We start from the raw sequence: 23,842 nt of genomic DNA, 5'->3' as shown, positions 1-23,842 counted from the left end.
ATGTGTTTAGGTTCTTTATCCTGTTGTAGAAGCCATCCTCTTTTCATCTTCGGCTTTTTTACAGACAGTGTGATGTTTTCTTCCAGAATTTGCTGGTATTTAATTGAATTCATTCTTCCCTCTACCAGTGAAATGTTCCCCATGCCACTGACTGCACCACAAGCCCAAAGCATGATTGATCCACCCCAGTGCTTAACAGTTGGAGAGGGGTTCTTTTCATGAAATTCTGCACCCTTTTTTCTCCAAACATACCTTTGCTCATTGCGGCCAAAAAGTTCTATTTTAACTTCATCAGTCCACAGGACTTGTTTCCAAAATGCATCAGCCTTGTTTAGATGTTCCTTTGAACCTTTTGAATAGAAAGGCCCACCCTGTTCGTACCAGCCCCTGTACTCATTCAGGTGTGGTCTTCAGCCTGAACCCTGCACTGTCCAATTCTGCCCCTATCCCCACCCCCCAGATGCCTCCTGGCTCCCTCTCAGGGTTTCCCAACCCGGGGTGTACGGACTCTCGCTTAATGGCATTGCTCTATGTGGATTAAGGGGGGTTGGGAACGCCCGTGTGTTTTCCCTAAATTTCAGCACCTGCAGTCTCCTTTCGACAGAAATCCCAATGGCCCGCAGTCTCCATCACTCCACGATAGAGAACACGGTCACTTCCCTCGCCGCCGGCACTGCCGATTTTACATAACGTATGTTACATAACGTACCTTATGTAAAGTAACGTTTTACATAACGTTTTGTAACATAATGTAAACGTTAAGCTCGGCGGTACGAGAAAAACGCTTTAAATTACTCACCAAAAACTATCTTAATGGACTTCGGCGGAAAGCGATATGCAGAATAGCGTAAGGCAAAGCTGACTAATTGGAAGGTCCGTGTATGGATTGTGATCGGAGGGTTTCTGAGGAGGGCATTGGAAGGTGATGGGAGCCGTGGGAGGAGCTGAACGAGGCAATCGATGAATAAAAGGCTCAGCAAGCGGTTATATCACACAGTGAGCGCCAGGAAACGCACGTATGGGGGTTGGGGCTCAGATCACCGAGGTGGAGTTGCTGCCGGTCGATGTGGAGAAGAAGGGACCGGAGAGCGAGTGGGGAGCCGAGACTTCGGACATCAAATGCCGGCCGCCGCGCCGGGCCAGGGAGACCTGGAGTCGCCGGCTGGAGTTCACATTGGCCTGTGTCGGCTACGCGGTGGGACTGGGCAACATCTGGCGGTTCCCCTATCTGTGTTACAGGAGTGGCGGAGGTAAGCACGGCGCACTGAGCTGAGGGGCTGGGTCGCAGTCCTTTGGGTCAGAGGGACGGTCTGTGATCCAAAAGATGAGAATATCTGCAGATGCTGGAAATTCACAGCAACACTCACACAAACTCCCCCAGCCAACGACTAAGTAGATTTTGCCTATAAATTAGAAAATACACAAACACCAATATTAATTCATCCACCGTATTGTGATGACTAGTATTAAAGAAACAATCACTAAAGTGGTTGGGAATTGAACCAGCCATGTGTACGTGGAGTTGAAAGCGGGGGGGTGGGGGGGAGTAGATAAGGTGGCCGACTTTGTTTTCTATCACTGTTTATGTTCCGGCCTTTCGCAGACCTCCAGGCCATCCGCTCTCCTCCAATTCTGGCCTCGTGGTTTTCCTTCAATTCGATACACGATCGTTCTCTCTCCCCTCCTCTCCTTCTCCTCCTCCTTAAAAACTAGCCTTTTCTAGTTATTTCCTCCAGTACCTCTTCACAAAGAGTAATGTCAAATTTTGTTTACTAACGCTCTTGTGAAGAGCCTTGAGTTGGTTTATCACTCAGGGTAGAGACTAACCACGAGATAGATGCTTGTGTTTTGCAGGGTGTATGCGAGAAGTCCTTATGTAACTACGGGATGATGCCTGGGCTGCTGCGTTCCACCAGGATTTTGTGTGTGTTGCTTCAATTTCCAACATCTGCAGACTTCCCCGTGTTTGCCACCAGGGAAACGGCAGGGTTTTAATTTTTTATTTGTTGTATCTAACTCAAAAATTTTGAACTGTTCCAGCTTTTTTTCCCATTTTATCAATTTGTAAGATAGACAAAATGGGAAAAGCTGCAAATATATGGCAGGGCAGTGCTCAATGCTTCAACAATAGTGGAAATATTACAAGAGCAAGTGTTTAATGGCATTGTAACTGACTCTGGTAACAACTGAGCTGAGAATTTATTTATTGAGTTAGTCCCTTCTGGCCCTTTGAGCCATGCTGCCCAGTATTCCACAAATGGTCATTGTAACTCGTCCCATGATTAGACTAGGGTTAACTCGGGGATTGCTGGGTGGCGTGGCTTGAAGGACCTATTCTGTACTTGTATCAATAAATTTTTTTTAAAAAACCCTAGGCTGATCATGGGGCAATTTATACCAGAATTAAAACTAAACAGAAAACAGGCAAAGAACTAACAATCCTTTCCACGCTCTGATTAATGTCAGATATGCAGACTTTGTATTTAATCTTGATTTTCTGAATGCTGCATGCATGTACTGGAAACATTCAATTGTCAGCAAGTTCATAGTCATAGTCATACTTTATTGATCCCAGGGGAAATTGGATTTCATTACAGTTTCACCATAAATAATTAAATAGTAATAAAACCATAAATAATTAAATAGTAATATGTAAATTATGCCAGGAAATAAGTCCAGGACCAGCCTATTGGCTCAAGGTGTCTGACCCTCCAAGGGAGGAGTTGTAAAGTTTGATGGCTACAGGCAGGAATGACTTCCTATGACGCTCTGTGTTGCATCTCGATGGAATGAGTCTCTGGCTGAATGTACTCCTGTGCCCACCCAGTACATTATGTAGTGTATGGGAGACATTGACCAAGATGGCATGCAACTTGGACAGCATCCTCTTTTCAGACACCACCGTCAGAGAGTCCAGTTCCATCCCCACAACATCACTGGCCTTATGAATGAGTTTGTTGATTCTGTTGGTGTCTGCCACCCTCAGCTTGCTGCCCTAGCACTCAACAGGGGCTAAGGCAGTTTCCATGAATTAACCGAAGGCGATAACTTTCACTTCTCCCATCATTGTAACGTTCCCACAACCAACTGACTCACCTTCAAGGACGCTCCATCTCATCTCTTCATGCTTGTTTATTAATATTGTTACTTTCAGTTTATATTTGCAGTTGTCTTTTGCACTTTGGTTGCTGCAGTCTTTCATTGATTCTGTCAGGGGTATTAGTCTATAGCTTTATTGAGTATGCCCACAAGAAAATGAATCTCTAGATTGCATTTCTGACATGTATGTACTTTGATAATAAATTACTTTGAGTCCTGCTCTAAGAGAATCTAGGCAGTGGAGGTGGAGTTGTCCGTCCAGATCTGATGCTGATTTTATGGGCACTTAAACCACAAGGGATTGTGCCAAAGGAAAGCAATGGTGTTGGCAGTGGGGGAGTTCAGCTCTTGAATTACTCCAAAATGGAGGGGTTTCTGTAGGTATTCTGCATCATGAGGCATGTTGGTTGAAATGCTGTCCAAAAAAAATGTAGTGCAAAAGTATCTACCTAATGAAGGTCTTCGTTCTGTGAAAAATACACCTGTTAGATGTGGACTAACTAATCAGGAGGGACCACTAGACTGGACATGCTCAGGCTTCTTCCCTGATGAAGATGAGAGTTTGCCATCGAAACATCAATTAAAATCGATACCTGTACCCAGCTGGAAGCCCGAGAAGAGTTATCCGTCATATATGCCAGGAAAGCACTAGATCCTTTTTGAGACAACTTGTTCTGCCTTCAATTGCTTGTAGTACCTTGAAACTACTCTACTGAAATTAGAGGGAATGTTTTTGGATGAGCTAAAATTTAGTTGAATATCTGAATGAGGGATGAGAGCTGGGCAAAAGGAAATATCTATTCATTTCCGTAGATGCTACCTGAACTGCTGAATTCCTCCAGCATTTTCTGTGTATTGCTCTAGATTTCCAGCATCTACAGAATCTCATTTTAATAACAAATTAGTGAGTTGGAGAAATATGATGCTAGGAATTAAACGAGGCAGCAACTGGGGTGCTGGGTGGCTGAAAACAGGTGCTGGAAAATGGGAGGGCTGGGATTGGGAGGAAGGTGGCAACAGGAACTGGTCCAAGGACAGTTCAAAGTAAATTTATTGGAGTATGTGCATGTCACCCTGACATACAACCCTGACATTCTTTCCTGCAGGTATAGTCAGCAAATCTATAGAATAGTAAATGTGCCAAACCGCAAATATAAATCTGTGTAACTGTTCTTGAACCTGGTGGTGAGTCCTGAGGCACTTGTACCTTCTACCTGATGGCTGCTGTGTGAAAAGAGCATGGCCTGGGTCGTGAGGACCTTTGGATGCTGCTTTCCTTCGACGGTGTGGAGAAAGGGGGGAGGGGCCAAGTTTCAAGTAGATTTATGATTTAATCTGCCCACGTCTTAATGACCTAGTGATACATTGTGAACCATAACTTCTGCCACCTCCAACGGGATCCCATCACTGAGCACATCTTTCCCTCCTCCCCCCCCCCCCCCCACCGCCTCTGCTTTCCACAGGGATCGCTCCCTACACGACTCCCTTGTCCATTTGTCCCCCCCATCCCTCCCTACTGATCTCCCTCCTGGCACTTGTCCTTGTAAGTGGAACAAGTACTACACATGCCATTACACTTCCTCCCTCACCACCATTCAGGGCCCCAGTCAGTCCTTCCAGTTGAGGTGACACTTCATCTGTGAGTCGGCTGGGGTGATATACTGCGTCCGGTGCTCCCGATGTGGCCTTCTATATATCGGCGAGACCCGACACAGACTGGGAGACCGTTTCGCTGAACACCTACGCTCTGTCTGCCAGAGAAAGCTAGATCTCCCAGTGGCCACACATTTTAATTCCACATCCCATTCCCATTCTGACATGTCTATCCACAGCCTCCTCCACTGTAAAGATGAGGCCACACTCAGGTTGGAGGAACAACACCTTATATTCCGTCTGGGTAGCCTCTAACCTGATGGCATGAATGTTGACTTCTCTAACTTCCGCTAATGCCTCACCTCCCCCACGTACCCCATCCATTATTTATTTATATGCACACATTCTTTTTTTCTCTCTCTCTTTTTTTCTCCCTCTGTCCCTCTGACTATACCCCTTGCCCATCCTCTGGGTTGCCCCCTCCCCCTTTTCTTTCTCCCTGGGCCTCCTGTCCCATGATCCTCTCATATCCCTTTTGCCAATCACTTGTCCAGCTCTTGGCTCCATCCCTCCCCCTCCTGTCTTCTCTTATCATTTTGGTTCTCTGCCTCCCCCTCCCACTTTCAAATCTCTTACTAGCTCTTCCTTCAGTTAGTCCTGACGAAGAGTCTCGGCCTGAAGCGTCGACTGTACCTCCTTCCTAGAGATGCTGCCTGGCCTGCTGTGTTCACCAGCAACTTTTATGTCTGTTACTTGAAATTCCAGCATCTGCAGATTTCCTTGTGTTTGTGATTTAACCAGAGCTTGTTTAAAGTTATTTCAATTCTTGGCTAACTTTTTAAAACATGGCCTACGTCTACCTTATTGTGATAGGATGGCAAAGTGAGGAATGTCAAATAGTGATATTAATAATGGGCAAACTGAGCTCATGCAACCTGTGTGGGGTGTTGGTGGTCTTGTGGCTCACAATGTTTGTAATCTTGTGTGATTATACCAGTGCTTCGTCTCTATCAATTACACTGTAATTATGGAAACAATGTAATACACTATTGTGTCATGGGCACGAAAGTAGGTTGACTTCATTTCGAGACTTGTGGAAGTACTGTATAATATGCAACATTCTTTGGCACGAGATGAGTTGCTTTATATAATCTACTTTGTAACTACGGTGCTAAATCATTATTTCAAACATCAGGTTTGACATTTTAGTAAGGGTTGCATCGCAATTGAAGTTTAATTGTCATTCAACCGTACATGAATATGTACAGCCAAATGAGACAGTGTTTCTCTGGGGCGACGGGGCAGAACACAGTACCATCAGTCACCCAGCACAAAACGCACTGCAGGTACAAGATAGCAAGCACATAAAGGTATCAGTAAGATACAGCCATGCAAAGAAAGTAGTCCAGACTTGAGCTGCAGAAATCTGCATTTGATCACAATGCAGCTTGTCTTCTGCTAAGTGAGCACTAGGGATCAGCACCAGGCCAACCCAGTGGCAGCTGTCAATGGGCAACACTCCAGCTCGAGCCCCTGAGTCCATTAATTGTGGCAAAAATCTGCAATCAACTGCGACAGAGGTTGTCTTCTCCCAAGTGATCATTGGGAGTGGAGGAGGGGGTGGCAGCACCTTCACCAGCCTGGACGCAGTACCACACTGCTACCAGTGGAGCACAGCAGGTTCACCTGGTGGCTGTAAATAGGCGAAAACTCGGCTTGAGGCCTCATTCTCTCTATGACTGAGACCGCACAGCTCCCCTGCCCTCAGCCAATAACAGACATCCCACCTCTCCCGGAAGTTCCGGGAGTCTCCCGCATATTAATAGTGGCTCCCTGATGCCTGCAAATTATATACAATATCATGGAAATCAATTTTTTTGAGAGCGAGCGAGAGAAAGCAAGAGAGATCGCGTGCGAGAGAGCGAGAGCGCGCCATGGGAGAGTGTTCCAAAAAATATATAAAACGTACGTCACCCCAGACTACCCTAAAGTGTACCCCTGCCTAATAGGGGTCAAAATAATGACCGTGTTGCTCGCTGCACTGTTTGCAACAGTGACTTTTCTGTTGCCCATGGAGGGTTAAGACTGTAAAAGACATGTTGAGGTGAGTTTAACAGGTGCCATTCATTCATTAGCATAGCTAACATTATTTAAACTAGCTGGCTACCTGGGCTAAGGAGCTACTCTGTTGCAGACATCCCACCTCTCCCGGAAGTCTCTCACAAATTGATGGTGCTACCTCCCTGAAATGAGTTTTTGCAGGGTGGGATGTCTGCAATAAATCAGTGAATCAAACTTGTGGCATTCCACATTAACAATGTATTAAAAAGGTCTTGTGATCACAGGAAAAATGGCCAAGATGGTTACTTGCTGTTAGATTGTACACGTCTTTTTGACCCAGGCAACAGCACGACGCGCAGCTCCTTCATTTTCTCCGCCAACAAGCCACTCACTGATGGGGCAGACCTGCAGTGTGTAAGTTCTTGCCATCATAAAAAATGCAGGATCAGTTCTACACTGTGGAAGGCATTCTGTGAAAGGGCTGAGCCACTCTGAATTGCTTGTTGCTGGTGTGTATTATGGTGGTGCTAGGAAGTTTGTGAGCCTTTTAGAATTTCCTCTAATGGGACCTAAAATGTGATCAGATCTTTCATGCAAGTCCTGAGGAATATAAACCTGGGTCTTTGCCATTGAAGTCTGATTTTCACCACACAGGAGTTTTGGAAGTGTCCCATGCCTCAGTTGAAGGAGATTTGAGGACCTCAGAACAAAAGTTGATGCTCACCAAGCTGGAAAAAGATACAAAACCATTTCTAAGGAGTTTGGGCTCCACCAATTACAGGCAGGCAGATAGTGTACAAATTGAGGAAATTCAATGCTGTTGTTGCTCTCACCAGAAATGGTCAACCAACAAAAATCACTCCAAGAGCAAGGCATATAATATTCCAGGAGGTCACAAAGAACCCCAGGGTAACGTCTGAGGAGCTTCAGGCCTCTCTTGCATTGGCTAATGTCAATGTTCATGAATCAACCATCCGACAAACACTGAACAGCAATGGCATGCATGGCAAGGTTGCAAGGAAGAAGCCACTACTCCCCAAGGAGAACATTGCTGCCCGTCTGAAGTTTGCTAAAGACCACATGGATAAGCCAGGAGGCTATTGGAAGAATGTTCAGTGGATGGATGAGTCCAAAATAGAAATCTTTGGCTTAATTGAGAAGTGTTATGTTTGGTGTAAAGTAAACACTGCATTCCAGCATAAGAAAGAACCCTGTCCCAATGAAATGTGGTGGTGGCAGTGACTTAGTTTGGGCCCTCTTCGCTGCTTCAAGACAGCTTGCCATCGTTCCTGGAACTATGAATTCTGAATTGTCAGGGTATCTGGCCATGAACTGAAGGTGAAGAGAACATGGGTCAAGTAGCAAGACAATGATCCTAAACACACGTCAGTCTACCAAAGAATAGTTAAAGCAGAAGAAAATTCATGTTTTGGAGTGGCCGAGTCAAAGTTCTGATTTTAATCCTATAGAAACATTGTGGAAGGACCTGAAGTTCATGCAAGAAAGCTGACCAAAACTCCAGAGCTGAAGCAGTTTTGTAAGGAGGAATGACCTGAAATCCCTCAAAGCCAATGTGCAGGACTGATCAACAGTTGCTAGAAATGTTTGGTTGAAGTTATTGCCATACAAGGGGGAGGGGGGGTTTACACCAGTTACTGAAAGCAAAATCCACATACTACTTTCCAACAAATACATGTAATATTGGAGTATTCCCACAGGAACAAGTATGTGTTTTGTTAATTCATTTAATTGGGTTCTAGTTTTAGGACTTGCGTGTAGATCTGATCACATTTTGGGTCACAAACTTCTGACGCCACTGTATATTTTCTGAGAGCTTAAGTAATCAATTGGCCACTTCCACAGTGACTTGCAAAATGAAATGTGAGTCATGGTGCATGAATATACTGAAGTTTCCCTTAATTTGATTTTGATAGTGTGTGAAAGGAGAGAATGATTCAGTGTGGCAGGAAAGATGATGTGCTTTTTATACTGCATTGGGTGAAGGTTTGAGTATAAATGTTTCCAAAGTGATTTTTAAAAAATATATTTTATCTTGCTATCACATGATCTCCTGAGATTTGGTCTTTTGTTTTGGGGACTAATCCATCCCTAGATGAATTCAGTGGCCATTTTACTAGGTGCTTCCTATACTTACTAAAGTGGCCGCTGAGTGTATGTTCATTGTCTTTTGCTGCTGTAGCCCATCCACTTCGAGCTTTGATGTGTTTTACATTCAGAGATGCTCTTTTGGATGCCACTGTTGTAACATGTAGTTATTTGAGTTGCTTTGGATTTCCAACATCTGCTGACTTTCTTGTTTGCTATGAGTTACTGTCACTTTCCTGTCAATTTGAACCAGACTGGCCTTTCTCATTAACATGCCGTTTTCTCCCACAAAACTGTCGCTCACTGGATGTTTTTACGTTTGTCACGCCATTCTCTCTGAACTTTAGAGACTGTTCTGCATGAAAATCCAAGGAGATCAGCAGTTTTTGAGATTACTCACACCACCTGTTCTAACATCAATAATTATTCCACAGTCAAAGTCACTTGGGTCACATTTCTTCCCCCCCCCCCCCGCCCCCCATTCTGATGTTTGATTTGAACACTTGAATCTCTGACCATGTCTGCTTGCTGTTGTGTACTGAGTTGCTGCCATATGATTGGCTGATTAGATATTTGCATTAAAGAGCAGGTGCACTGAATAAAGTGGCCTCAGAGAGAGAGAGTGTGTGTGTGTGCGCGCCAGCCAATCGTGGGGCTTGATTGTTCTCCTGCTCCCGAGTCATTCCTTTCTTGTGGTGCATCTTGCCATTTCTTAGCATTTTCCCGGTTTTTTTTAAAACGAGGCAGAGTTGCTAGCTCGACAGTCAACCCAGCATGGATGGAGCCAGCAGGATCTGAACCCAGGTCTACTCTGCTCAAAGTCGGGTGCGGATGCCACTACACCACTGGCTGGATCTTGAGTAAACGAATTTAAATCTCAGAACTGCTGTTGTTGGAAATGTGAAATGAAATAGAAAACTGCGGGGCTATTCAGCAGGTTGACTGGCATCTATGGAGACAGTAACAGTTTATCTTTCAGGTCCAAGTCACTTCATGATAATGGAAAGACTCTTGCCTTTGAAGCTTTGTTAATATGAAATCTGAATTCTCACTTACTTCAGCACCTGAAAGATCCAACTTTTTTTAGTTTTAAACAATTTATATCTCTTGTGCTCTGGTAACTACCCTGCACCTTTCCTCTTCCCTTCTCCCAATTTTAGTGTTTTTTTTTTTAGGAACAGTGTCTGTTCAATAATGGGGAATTATCACTGAAACCTTCCTAAACAGAATTCTTCTGAAGGCAACAAAAACTGCACATGAACTTTTTCAGCTAGATGTATCTTGGGGAGGGGGAAGAAACACATTTTGACATGTGAACAATGTTTTCAATTGTGAATCTCCATCTTTTTGCATCTACATCATTCAATTGTATTGTTTCTTCTTGAAAAGTGAATTAAATGTGAAGTGTGGTGATTGCTACATTTCATAATTATACCAACTAACTGGTGTTTTGCAAACTCCCAGAGGTGGCCATCACTTCATTTCTAATCTGCCCATAGCAGTCAGCCACAATTCTAAAAATGACCATTTCTCAATTATAGGTGCCCAGTGGTGATTTAATACTTTCCTCTAAACTAATCCCACTTGGTTCCCCAACTCTTCTCAGTCGAGAGCAATTTTAGTTTTCTCTGAAAAGTAAATTATCATATTCCTTAATGGCTTTACATCTGAACACTAAAAGGCCTCATGTTTTGATTATATCTTCCAAATTGACAGGTTAGCTCATTATGAGTACTGGACAGACAACTCAATTCCAAATGAAAAGAAATGTTTTTAACCCTCTCATTACAGATGAGAATGTTTACCTGCTCTTTCCACACTAAACAGGCAGTGAATGTAACAAAATGACATGTAAAAAGTTTAAAACCTGTAATTCCAAGTCCTCAAACCATCTACTAACTGGGCCAGCTTTCCTCCACCCTACATAAATCAGTCAAGACCTTACACATGTCTTTTAGATTCTCTCTGTGTTTCTTTGCTCCAAGGACAAGTCCACTTTGTTGATGATAAACTTGGTGATGAAATCCCACTAGCCTAGAATCATTTCTGGACCTTTTCACAAACCTTCCTGTGTTTCCTAAACTGAGACAAACAGAGTTAGAGGCAACGCAACAGGATCAGTATCAGGTTTAATATCACTGACCTATGTTGTAAAATTTGTTGTTTTCTGCCAGCAGTACATTGCAATAAAAAATACTATAAATTACAATAAGAAATAGATATTTAAAAATTAAATAAGTAAAGCAAAAAGAGAGCAGTAACAGTGGGCTATTGTTCATGGGTTCATTGTCCATTCAGAAATCTGATGGCAGAGGGGAAGAAGCTGTTCCTGAAACGTTAAAGTTGATTGTATGGCTTCAGGCTGTTGTACCTCCTTCCGATGGTAGTAATGAGAAGGGTGACGAGGTCCTTAACGACGGATGCCGCCTTTTTGAGGCATTTCCTTTTGAAGATGTCCTCAGTGCTGGGGAGACTAGTGTCCACGATGGGGGTTGCCAGTTCAACTGGTTTTTAAACAGATTTCACAAAACATCAACTCATATTCAATGATTGTGAATTACAAACTTTGGTCTTTCTTGTTTCCTTGGGATTCCAATAGATCTGCGCGGACAGCCTTGTTCTGAGAATTTGACAATTTGCTTCATTAAAAACAGAGAAACACAGAAAACCTACAGCACAATACAGGCCCTTCGGCCCACAATGCTGTGCTGACATGTACTTACTTTAGAAATTACCTAGGGTTACCCATAGCCCTCTATTTGTCTAAGCTCCATGTACCTATCCAGGAGTCTCCATCTGCCTCTACCACCATCTCCGGCAGCCCATTCCATGCACTCACCACCATCTGCGTTATTTAAAAAAAAACTATTCCCCAACATCCTCTCTGTACCTACTTCCAAGCATCTTAAAACTGTGCCCTCTCGTGTTAGCCACTTCAGCCCTGGGAAACAGCCTCTGACTATCCACATGATCAATGCCTCTCATCATCTTATTCACCTTTTATCCTCCGTCACTCCAAGGAGAAAAGGCCAAGTTCACTCACCCTATTCTCATAAGGCATGCTCCCCAGTCCAGGCAACATCCTTGTAAATCTCCTCTGCACCCTTTCTATAGTTTTCATATCCTTCCTGTAGTGAGATGACCAGAACTGAGTACAGTACTCCATGTGGGGTCTGACCAGGTTTCGATATAGCTGCAACATTACCTCTCGACTCTTAAACTCAATCCCACGATTGACGAAGGCCAATACACGGTACGCCATCTTAACCACAGAGTCAACCTGAACAGCAGCTTTGAGTGTCCAATGCACTCAGACCCCAAGATCCCTCTGATCCTCCACACTAACAAGAGTCTTACCATTAATACTATATTCTGCCATCATATTTGACCTACCAAAATGAACCACCTCACACTTATCTGGGTTGAACTGCATCTGCTACTTCTCAGCCCAGTTTTGCATCCTATCAATGTCCCGCTGTAACCTCTGACAGCCCTCCACACTATCCACAACACCCCAACCTTTGTGCCATTAGCAAATGTACTATCTCATCCCTCCACTTCTTCATCCAGGTCATTTATAAAAATCACGAAGAGAAGGGGTCCCAGAACAGATCCCTGAGACACACCACTGGTCACCAACCTCTATGCAGAATATGACCCGTCTACAACCACTCTTTGCCTTCTGTGGGCAAACCAGTTCTTCATCCACAAAGCAAAGTCCCCTTGGATCCCATGCCTCCTTACTTTCTCAATAAGCCTTGCATGGGGTACCTTATTAAATTCCTTGCTGAAATCCATATACACTACATCTACTGCTCTACCTTCACCAATGTGTTTAGTTACATCCTCAAAAAATTCAATCAGGCTTGTAAGGCATGACCTGCCTTTGACAAAGCCAAGCTGACTATTCCTAATCATATTATGCCTCTCCAAATGATCATAAATCCTGCCTCTGAGGATCTTCTCCATCAAATTACCAACCACTGAAGTAAGACTCACTGGTCTATAATTTCTTGGGCTATCTCTACTCCTTTTCTTGAATAAAGGAAGAACATCTGCAACCCTCTAATTCTCTGAATCCTCTCCCATCCCCAATGATGATGCAAAGATCATTGCCAGAGACTCAGCAATCACCTCCCTCGCCTCCTGCACTAGCCTGGGGTACATCTGATTTGGTCCCGGAGACTTATCTAACTTGATCCTTTCCAAAAGCTCCAGCACATCCTCTTTCTTATTGTCTATATGCTCAAGCTTTTCAATCCACTGTAAATCATCCCTACAATCGCCACAGTCCTTTTCTGTAGTGAATACTGAAGCAAAGTATTCATTAAGTACCTCCGCTATCTCCTCCGGTTCCATACACACTTTTCCACTGTCACACTTGATTGGTCCTATTCTCTCATTTCTTATCCTCTTGCTCTTCACATACTTGTAGAATGCCTTGGGGGTTTTTTTAATCCTGCTCACCAAGGCCTTCTCATGGCCCCTTTTGGCTCTCCTAATATCATTCTTAGGCTCCTTCCTGCTAGCCTTATTATCTTCTTGATCTCTATCATCACCTTGTTTTTTTTTTTTTTTTTTGAACCTTTCATAAGCTATTCTTTTCTTCTTGACTAGATTTTCTACAGCCTTTGTACACCATGGTTCCTGTTCCCTACCATCCTTTCCCTGTCTCATTGGAACGTACCTATGCAGAACGCCACGCAAATACTCCCTGAACATTTGCCACATTTCTGCTGTACATTTCCCTGAGAACATTTGTTTCCAAGTTCCTGCCTGATAGCCTCATACTTCCCCTTACTCCAATTAAACGCTTTCCTAACTTGTCTGTTCCTATCCCTCTCCAATGCTATGGTAAAGGAGATAGAATTGTGATCACTATCTCCAAAATGCTCTCCCACTGACAGATCTGACACCCGACCAGGTTCATTTTCCAGTACCAGATCAAGTACAGTCTCTCCTCTACATATCTACATATTGTGTCAAGAAACCTTCCTGAAAACACCTAACAAACTCCACCCCATCTAAACCCCTCGCTCAAGGGAGATGGCAATCAATATTGGGGAAATTAAAATCTCCCACCATGACAACCCTGTTATTATTGCATCTTTCTAGAATCTGTCTCCCTATCTGTTCCTCGATGTCTCTGTTACTATTGGATGGTCTATATATATATATATGAAAAAAACACCCAGTGGAGTTATTGATCCCTTCCTGTTCCTAACTTCCACCACAGAGACTCTGTAGACAACCCCTCCGTGACTTCCTCCTTTCCTGCAGCCATGACACTATCTCTGATCAACAGTGCCATGCCCCCACCTCTTTTGCCTGCCTCCCTGTCCTTTCTGAAACATCTAAAGCCTGGCACTCTAAATAGCCATTCCTGCCCCTGAGCCATCCAAGTCTGTTATGGCCACAACATCATAGCTCCAAGTACTGATCCACGCTCTAAGCTCCTCCGCTTTGTTCATAATACTCCTTGCATTAAAATAGACACATCTCAAACCATCGGTCTGAGCTTATCCCTTCTCTATCTCGATCCTCCCTCTCACACTGTCTGTAAGCTTTCTTGATCCAGTTTTGTCAGATGATAATTTTTGGAAGATTTCACACATCCCCTCTTCTGAAATCTCCACCAGAAGCATCAGTATCTGCCGATTTGAATCTTTCATGCTTTAATGTTGTGAAGAGCTTGCATGATGACCCGAAATATTCTAGGGACAGAAAACAAGACTCTACTGTATTGTCCTCTGCACATGAAGCACTTCAAAAGTAGTTATTGCTTAATTTGGGGGGAATACACAGTTAATCTTTACACCAGGCCAAGGGTTGCTAACCTGGAGTCCCCGGACCCCTCGGTTAATGATAGGGGTCCATGGCATAAGAACGGTTGGGAACCCCTGCAGACAAGAAATGAAGGGATCGTACAGTACTTTATTCCACCACGTAACATCATCTTGAGCAAGCTCAACTGCAATTTAATGCCTATTGCCTTTAACCACCTGGAACCCAAAAATTGTTTTATCTCCGTCTTGAAGATATTGACCCATTGCCTTGAGAACATTAAATATTACAGAACAGAAACAGGCCACAATATTGTGTCAAACTAATTAAATCAGCATCAAATGACTAACTAAGTTCATGCCCTCAAACTACATAATGCCCACATCCTTCAATTGCCTGTACATACATGTGCCATCTAGTCATAGTCATACTTTATTGATCCCAGGGGGAAATTGGTTTTTGTTACAGATGCACCATAAATAATAAATAGTAATAGAAATAGTAATAGAACCATAAATAGTTAAATAGTAATATGTAAATTATGAAATAAGTCCAGGGCCAGCCTATCAGCACAGGGTGTCTGACCCTCCAAGGGAGGAGTTGTAAAGTTTGATAGCCACAGGCAGGAATGACTTCCTATGACGCTCTGTGCTGTATCTCGATGGAATGAGTATCTGGCTGAATGTACTCCTGTGCCCACCCAGTACATTATGTAGTGGATGGGAGACATTGACCAAGATGGCATGCAACTTAGACAGCATCCTCTTTTCAGACACCACCGTCAGAGAGTCCAGTTCCATCCCCACAACATCACTGGCCTTACGAATGAGTTTGTTGATTCTGTTGGTGTCTGCTACCCTCAGCCTGCTGCCCCAGCACACAATAGCAAACATGTTAGCACTGGCCACCACAGACTCGTAGAACATCCTCAGCATCGTCCGGCAGATGTTAAAGGACCTCAGTCTCCTCAGGAAATAGAGACGGCTCTGACTCTTCTTGTAGACAGCCTCAGTGTTCTTTGACCAGTCCAGTTTATTGTCAATACATATCCCCAGGTATTTGTAATCCTCCACCATGTCCACACTGACCCCCTGGATGGAAACAGGGGTCACCGGTACCTTAGCTCTCCTCAGGTCTACCGCCAGCTCCTTAGTCTTTTTCACATTAAGCTGCATCTAAGAGCCTCTCGTACATTCCTATTGTATTTATTACTCTGGGTCGCGTATTTTTGGCACCCACCGCTCTCTGTTAAAATAGAACTTGCCATACAAATCTCTTAAACTTGCCCCCTCTCACCTTAAGTGCATGCCCTCTGGTATTACACTCTTCAATCTTAATTTTCTTTAGGAGACCCTCGCTACCTCCTTACTTATTCCAACATAGCTTAGCAAATGAGCACACTCCACACTGGTCTCCCTATCCTCTGTAATAAATACTAATGTAAAGTACTCATTTAGGACCTCTCCTGCATCCTCCACCTCCAAGCACACATTCTCTCCTTTATCCTTAAGTGGTCCAACCTGATCTCTATTTATCCTCTTGCTCTTGATGGACGTGTGGAATGATTTGAAATTTTTGTTAATCCTACTTGCCAAGGAGTTTTCATGGCTGCTCCTGGCTTTCCAAATTCCCTCCTTGAGTTTTTTCCTGGCTTCAGTATAATCCTCAAAGACTTTGTTTTTTGATTTTAGCTTCCTAAACCATATATACTTTCCCCTTGACTAAGTTCACCACCTCTCTGAACATCCGAAGTTTCCTGATCGTGCCATCCTTATCTTTCATTCTGACTAGATCATACCTGTCCTGTAATCTGTCCAGTCAGTATTTAAATGCCCTCCACATGTTAGATGTGAACTGCCCGAAACAGCAGTTCCCAATTAACTCTTCACAGTTCTTGCCTAATAACTCCGGTAATTTTCCCTGCTCCAATTTAACACACTCCGTGCATATCCTTATCTGTAGCTATCTTAGAACTTGGGGAGTTGTGATCACCATTCCCAGCTGGTCTTCCACCAAAAGGTCAGTCACTTGGCCAGGCTCTTTTCCGACCAGCACATCTGCCATGGACTATTGACATAATGATTTACGAAACCCTAACAAATTCTGCCCCATCTAAACCTCTTGTACTAAAGAAGTTCCCGGACTACATTAGGGAAGTTGAAGTTCCCTACTTTACGTTACCACGACTCTGTTGTTTTTACACCTTTCCCTAATCTGCCTGCATATCTTTTCTGCTTTTCAGATTATTTTTTTCATCTGCCTATGCTCACTGTGCTGGATCTCTTCCCCTTTCTGCCTAGGTCATTGGTGCCAACGTACACCGTGATTGCTGACTGCTCACACTCCCCTAGGAAATAACTTGCAGCTGCTCTGAGACACCCTCCATCCTGGCACCCAGGACACAGCACACCATTCTAGTAACTCGTTCATGGCCACCAAATCTCCGTCCTCCTAACTATCCAGCCTCCTTTTGCTATCATTCTGCCTGACTTTTCCCGTCCCTGCTGAACTTCCGAGCCAGCCATAGTGACCTGATCTGCTGCAATGCTCCAACATGTATGAGCAACTGTAAGAAGGCACATGATCAGATATCATGTGATTGGTTGATATGCGAGCAAGTCATCATGATTGCTTCCAATGAGATCCATCGATCATAGGCCCAGCCTTTATTAATGTTTTCCCCAATGGACATTGATCAGCACAGGAAGCAGCAGAAAGGGAGAAGTGTTGTGGTATCTCTACCTCACCTGGACGAAATTAGAATGTTTATGTCAACATCATCATCCCTATGTGCCATGTCATCTGTCGTGGGCAATCATTGTCTATGATCTTGATTGTTCAGGACTTGTGATGTGCACCAGCAGCTCGTACGACCATCCACCACCTGCTCCCATGATTTCACGTGACCCTGATCAGGTGGCTAAGCAAGTGCTACACCTTGCCCAAGGGTGACGAGGGAAGGAGCGCCTTACACTTCCAACACGCTGGAGGAACTCAGCAGGTCGGCAGCATCCGTGGAAACGAGTCAACGTTTCAGGCCGGAATGCTGCCCGCCGTGCTGAGTTCCTCCAGCGTGTTGTGAGTGTTGCTTTGACCCCAGCATCTGCAGATTATTTTGTGCCTTACACTTCCTTTGTTAGAGACGTATCTTCACCCCACCACCCAGTTTATGCTACCATCGGCAAGAGGAGAAGATGGCAGCGCGCCGCGTGTGCGCAGCCCTCCAGTGAAAATGATATTGTATCTGTTAAATAGGGGCCATGGACAATTCTGATTTGATGGAGACAGACGTGAAAGCACAGAGGAACATCTGGAGAGATTTCTGAAACGCCCATTCGCTGCTGTCATCACTGTGTGGTCGTGAATCTTTCAGAGGGTAGGCCTCAAAATCCCTGGCCTTGCCTACTTTTGGCGACCGAGAAGGAGGTCGAATCGTTTGGACAGAGAGTCGGAGAGCTGATCAGAGCTCAAAGTTTTCGAATGACTCAGAGTTGGATTGTGGTCGGCATGGCAGGGAGAGTTTTTCTTCCTTCTCCCGTCTGCGTGAGATGTGGGACATTTTAGAGACTTAGAACTTTTTACTGTGCTCATGGACTTCTTCTTCAAGTTATGGTATTGTTACACTGTTTGTAACTATATGTTATAATTACGTGGTTTTGTCAGTTTTTTCAGTCTTGGTTTGTCCTGTGTTTTGTGATATCACACTGGAGGAAATAATGTATCATTTCTTAATACATGCCTTGCTAAATGACAATAAAAGAGGACTACATGTCTTCATAATCATAATGTTCCCTTCAATTCCTGAAAATCCAGGGAGTGTGAAGCACTGAATCAAATATCACTGTGATGATTGTACGTTCCAGTACCAATTGTTTGGTGACAATAAAGTATAAAACATCAAAAGAATAGAACAGAGGCAGTTGTAGTTCCAATTGCATAAACAGTTCCATGGCTCAGTGGACAGTAAGAGATTGAATTGGTAAAGGGCATGCGATCAGCGAACATTGATTTCCTGGGCACCAGCAAATCTTTCCAATGTTTCCACTTTTTCTCTGCCTTCTGCTTGCTCTTTATGTCTTGTTTCTGTTACAGAAACTGTTGGAGCCTGGGATGTGCTATTTGGGACTCATTCAAAGAATCCAGCACTATGCTGTGTCCAGCGGACTGCCAATGACAAAGGGTCAGCGTTGTATTACCCAATGACTCAATCATCTGCCTGACTACGTACTGGATCTCTGCTTCTCTCTCCAAAGATACCTCATGCACTTCCTGCATTTTTTGCTTACATTACTTTTTAAAGTAGTTGTGCAAGTCATTGCAATGGCAAAATGCGGTGGAGGGTTGAAATCAGAAATAAAAAAATCTAGAAATATTCAACAGATCAGGCGGCACCTGTGGAGAGGAAAATTTTCAGATAGTTTATGGAACTGTCTCACAATCCCCAGCAGTCATACCTTCTCCACAATAAATACAGATGAGAGATAGTTATTTAAGACTTTGTCCACCTCTGTGGTTCAATTCATAGATGGACTCACTGATCTTTAAAGGGTCCTATTCTCTCCCTAGATACTCTTTTTGCACTTAAAATACTTGTGGAACTTCACTGGATTCTGTTTTTCTTTCAAATCTATCTGGTATCTCTTTTTGCCCTGCTGACTACTACTCACTTTATCCTGGCTGCCAATACGACAAAAACCTCCTTCTCATTCTTGACCTAATACCTCTTGTCAGCCAGAGTTCCCTACTCCTGACACCCTTGTCCTTCATTCCAACGAAAACAAGCTAGCCCAGAGCTCCCACTGACTTACTTTTAAAATCTTCCCACTTGGCATACATTCCTTCATCTACAAAACCAGCCACAATCAACTTTTGAAAGTTCTTGTCTAGTACCTTACTTTAACATATGGATCAGTCAGTCCTAACCTTTTCCAGAATTCAAAGTTCAGAGTAATTTTGTTATCAATGTACATAAATGTCACCATTTACAACCATCAGATCCATTTTCTTGTGGCCACACTCAGTAAATCCAAGAGCCAAGGTAGAATCACAGAATGTCTGTTCCCAATAGGATAGACAAACAACCAATGTGCAAATGATGACAAACTACAAACACAGAGGCAAAAGGAAATAATAAGAACAAATAAATAAACAATAAATATCAAGAACATGAGATGAAGAGTCCATAGGTTGTGAAAACAGTGCAGAGATGGGGTAAGTGTATTGGTGTTTGTTTCCATAACAAGCTGTGATGTGACCACTCAATGTATTTATTCTCCACTACACATATAATCGAAGTTTCTCAAAGATTTAGATGACATGCTGAATCTTTGCAAATTTCTGAGGATTAAAGGTATTGCTGTATTTTCTTCATAATTATTCTTGCGAGCTGGGCCTAGGACAAAGCCGCTGAAATGGTAACATTGAGGAATTTATAGTTGGCGCTCCTCCACCTCTGATCCCCTGATGAGGACTGGCTCATGGACCTCTGGTTTCCTCCTCCTGAAGTCAATGATCAGCTCCTTGGTCTTGCTGACATTGCGTGAGAGGTTGTTGTTGTGGCACCACAGCCAGATTTTCAATGCTGATTCATCACCACCTTTGATTTGGTCTACAACAGTGGTGTCATCAGCAAACTTAAAACTAATTATCTTAAAGTGCTCCCCCACTAACACTTGAAGTAGTTTGTCCATGTCTTGTTTCCCAAGAAGAGGTTGAATTTTGCCCCTTCTTTAGATGGCCCATCTGCATATCGATTTAGATAGATCTATCGAATGTACAAGAAAGCAAACAGTGAAATGTGTCATTGTACAGATATATATTCATTTTAATTCATAGAAAACTCTTCAAGGAATACATAATTATTAGAAATAATTCTGGATTGCAGAATAAGGCAATCTAAATCACAAGAGGACAATGCAAGAAAAATATTATTCTGTAATGTAAAATAGAATGATAAAATTAGTAAGTATTTTACCTACCTTGACAATCTATGACATGCTTTATAGTAAATAGGCTTTTGTGCTGTTGCCTCGAAGAGAAAGATGCTGAGTCACTGGGTGCTATATATATATTCAGTTCCTAAGCAGAGACATGACCAAGCATGAATGATCTGCTGTTGTTTGTTTTTATTTTATTTCCTGTAACCTGGTAAAGGATGTAACCTTTGACTGGTTAAACAAAAGAGCTGCTATTCTCAATGCATGAGCATCCTGGAGTCCTTAGATAATCGAAGACCAGGACAAGAGCAAGAAAGATCAGCCAGGCCTTAATAGATAGCAAGTTTAGTATCAGCTGCATCAAGTTCATTGTCCTTTGGGCGGGAATTAGAGTAAATTCAATGCGGAATTAGCCAGCTGGTGGTGTAGTGACATCTGCACCGGTCTTTGAGGTGACTGGTCTCGGGTTCAAATCCAGCCGGCTCCTTGTGTGCTGGGTTGAGCATCGATCTTGCAACCTGGCCTCGTAAGACAAGAACAGACAAATGCTAAAGAAACGGGAGGTTGCCGATATGTCACAAGATGCTGAGAGAAACTACAACAATGCAGAATATTGAATTACCGGGGTCTTTGATCAGGCGAAGGAAAATGATTCATTAACCAGACATTTGTGGCATTATGACAAAGGAAAGGGATTGAAACAAGAGGCTGGAAATCAGAAATCTTAAAAAATCCTTAACATTCTTACTTGCCCAATAACGTTTAAAGTTCTCATCCTCAGCTTTTAAAATCCTATCACCTTGTGTTTCTTCCTCTCCTCCCCCACCTTCTTACACTGACTCCTCACCTTTTTTTTCTTCCAGTCCTAATGAAAGGTCTCACCCAAAACATCGACTGTTTACTCTCTTCCATAGATGCTGCCTGGCCTATGAGTTCCTCCAGCATTTTGTGTGTGTTGCTTTTAAAATCCCTCCAAGGACTCAACCTTAGAACCCTTCTAGATCTTTGCACTGAAGTTCTAGACTCCTGTTCTCTCCCGGGCTCCGTTCACTGCAGTGCTTTCAGACTCATGGCCCCAAGCTGTGCAGTTGCCTCTCTAACTTACGTTATTTTTCTAAAGCATTCACGAGTTGTCAGTTTTATTAATCCAGTTCTGATTGCCTCAATTCATGGATCTGGAACTACAAGCCGACTAGACTGGGCACGGAGCAGAGATTTCCCTCTCTCGAGAATATTACTGCAGTTTCTGCAGCTACCTGGGGGCAAGCTGAAGTCCCGTGAAGTGATTCAGAACTCGGGTTGACAGTCCAGTACCTGTGGATAGATAGCCGGATTATAGGCTATTCGGTGGTTACAATCATCCTGTTTACGGATGCCCCTACATCCCAACAAACTCCCATAGTATTAAATTGTAAAGTCTGACGTATGTACATCGCTTGCTCCTACAAACGGCGAAGTTAGTTTCCTCTCCCCTCTAGTAGTAATTATTAGTCTTAGGTGATTTTGATGCCTATCATTACAACAGCTGGCGACGTGGTGGTTATCATTTCCAGAGAGGCTCATGTGTTTTTTTTCGATCACGGACCAAACCACCACAAGCAGGAACCTCCTCCGGATGCGGGCTTGCGTTGTTTCAGTTCGAGCACCTTTCAGAACCAAAGGCCTTCTACCTGTAACGTTAGCTGCAGCCATAAAATCTTACCGCGCAGACAGCAGCCCTTCGGCCCACCCTGTTCCTACCAGCCCCTGTACTCATTCAGGTGTGGTCTTCAGCTGAACCCTGCACTGTCCAATTCTGCCCCTACCCCCCCCCCCAGATGCCTCCTGGCTCCCTCTCAGGGATTCCCAACCCGGGGTGTACGGACCCTCGCTTAATGGCATTGCTCCATGTGGATTAAGGAAGATTGGGAATGCCCGTGTTTTCCCTAAATTCCAGCACCTGCAGTCTCCTTTCGACAGAAATCCCAATGGCCCGTAGTCTCCATCACTCCACGTTAGAGAACACGGTCACTTCCCTCGCCGCCGGCACTGCCGATAGCTCGGCGGTATGGGAAAAACGCTTTAAATTACTCACCCAGAACTACGGGAATAGACTTCACTCGTACCGGCGCCTGCTTTCTAGAGGAAGTGGGCGGAGCTGGTCACAGCGGAAAGCGATATGCAGAATAGCGTAAGGCAAAGCTGACTAATTGGAAGGTCCGTGTATGGATTGTGATCGGAGGGTTTCTGAGGAGGGCATTGGAAGGTGATGGGAGCCGTGGGAGGAGCTGAACGAGGCAATCGATGAATAAAAGGCTCAGCAAGCGGTTATATCACACAGTGAGCGCCAGGAAACGCACGTATGGGGGTTGGGGCTCAGATCACCGAGGTGGAGTTGCTGCCGGTCGATGTGGAGAAGAAGGGACCGGAGAGCGAGTGGGGAGCCGAGACTTCGGACATCAAATGCCGGCCGCCGCGCCGGGCCAGGGAGACCTGGAGTCGCCGGCTGGAGTTCACATTGGCCTGTGTCGGCTACGCGGTGGGACTGGGCAACATCTGGCGGTTCCCCTATCTGTGTTACAGGAGTGGCGGAGGTAAGCACGGCGCACTGAGCTGAGGGGCTGGGTCGCAGTCCTTTGGGTCAGAGGGACGGTCTGTGATCCAAAAGATGAGAATATCTGCAGATGCTGGAAATTCACAGCAACACTCACACAAACTCCCCCAGCCAACGACTAAGTAGATTTTGCCTATAAATTAGAAAATACACAAACACCAATATTAATTCATCCACCGTATTGTGATGACTAGTATTAAAGAAACAATCACTAAAGTGGTTGGGAATTGAACCAGCCATGTGTACGTGGAGTTGAAAGCGGGGGGGTGGGGGGGAGTAGATAAGGTGGCCGACTTTGTTTTCTATCACTGTTTATGTTCCGGCCTTTCGCAGACCTCCAGGCCATCCGCTCTCCTCCAATTCTGGCCTCGTGGTTTTCCTTCAATTCGATACACGATCGTTCTCTCTCTCCTCCTCCTTAAAAACTAGCCTTTTCTAGTTATTTCCTCCAGTACCTCTTCACAAAGAGTAATGTCAAATTTTGTTTACTAACGCTCTTGTGAAGAGCCTTGAGTTGGTTTATCACTCAGGGTAGAGACTAACCACGAGATAGATGCTTGTGTTTTGCAGGGTGTATGCGAGAAGTCCTTATGTAACTAAGGGATGATGCCTGGGCTTGCTGTGTTCCACCAGCATTTTGTGTGTGTTGCTTCAATTTCCAACATCTGCA

At 44.1% G+C, this 23,842-nt stretch overlaps 2 protein-coding genes and 1 long non-coding RNA gene across 7 annotated transcripts in view; 2 read left to right on the top strand and 1 right to left on the bottom strand.

The window, feature by feature from the left end:
* Positions 1-852: 852 nt before the first annotated feature.
* On the top strand, positions 853-18,916 carry LOC140190815 (sodium- and chloride-dependent glycine transporter 1-like). Of its 2 annotated transcripts, none has more exons than XM_072247683.1 (2): positions 853-1,250; positions 18,736-18,916. In XM_072247683.1, exons 1-2 carry the CDS (start codon positions 1,019-1,021, stop codon positions 18,861-18,863), a joined length of 360 nt encoding a protein of 119 aa, XP_072103784.1. In that variant the 5' UTR covers positions 853-1,018; the 3' UTR covers positions 18,864-18,916. The 2 variants fall into 2 exon arrangements, with proteins under 2 accessions (XP_072103784.1, XP_072103785.1); XM_072247684.1 differs by lacking the exon at positions 18,736-18,916 and adding an exon at positions 17,899-18,399.
* A 678-nt stretch (positions 18,917-19,594) lies between these two features.
* On the bottom strand, positions 19,595-22,720 carry LOC140190816 (uncharacterized). Its single transcript, XR_011883690.1, has 3 exons — positions 22,654-22,720; positions 20,622-21,097; positions 19,595-20,407 (listed from the first exon to the last, which is right to left on the bottom strand). It is a non-coding gene; the product is annotated as an uncharacterized lncRNA (long non-coding RNA).
* A 34-nt stretch (positions 22,721-22,754) lies between these two features.
* LOC140190947 (sodium- and chloride-dependent GABA transporter 1) overlaps positions 22,755-23,842 on the top strand; it is a 99,125-nt gene continuing 98,037 nt past the window's right edge. For 2 of the 4 annotated variants that reach the window (XM_072247942.1, XM_072247941.1), the window contains exon 1: positions 22,755-23,152. In XM_072247942.1, the coding sequence (XP_072104043.1) occupies positions 22,921-23,152 (232 nt within the window). In that variant the 5' untranslated portion in view covers positions 22,755-22,920. The remainder of the gene's footprint in view (positions 23,153-23,842) is intronic. The other 2 variants (XM_072247943.1, XM_072247940.1) reach the window with 1 other exon arrangement.

Source organism: Mobula birostris, chromosome 31 (genome assembly GCF_030028105.1).
Source record: "Mobula birostris isolate sMobBir1 chromosome 31, sMobBir1.hap1, whole genome shotgun sequence".
In the NCBI taxonomy this organism is placed as follows: domain Eukaryota; kingdom Metazoa; phylum Chordata; class Chondrichthyes; order Myliobatiformes; family Myliobatidae; genus Mobula; species Mobula birostris.
Note: the sequence above shows the minus strand (reverse complement) of the source record. Positions and strands in the feature narration are given on the sequence as shown.

Bases quoted from the DNA above. Each gene is read 5' to 3' on its own strand.
- LOC140190815 (XM_072247683.1), top strand. From the start codon at position 1,019: ATGGGGGTTGGGGCTCAGATCACCGAGGTGGAGTTGCTGCCGGTCGAT. The intron at 1,251-18,735 runs GTAAGCACGGCG...TTTCTGTTACAG, and splicing joins GTGTTACAGGAGTGGCGGAG to AAACTGTTGGAGCCTGGGAT.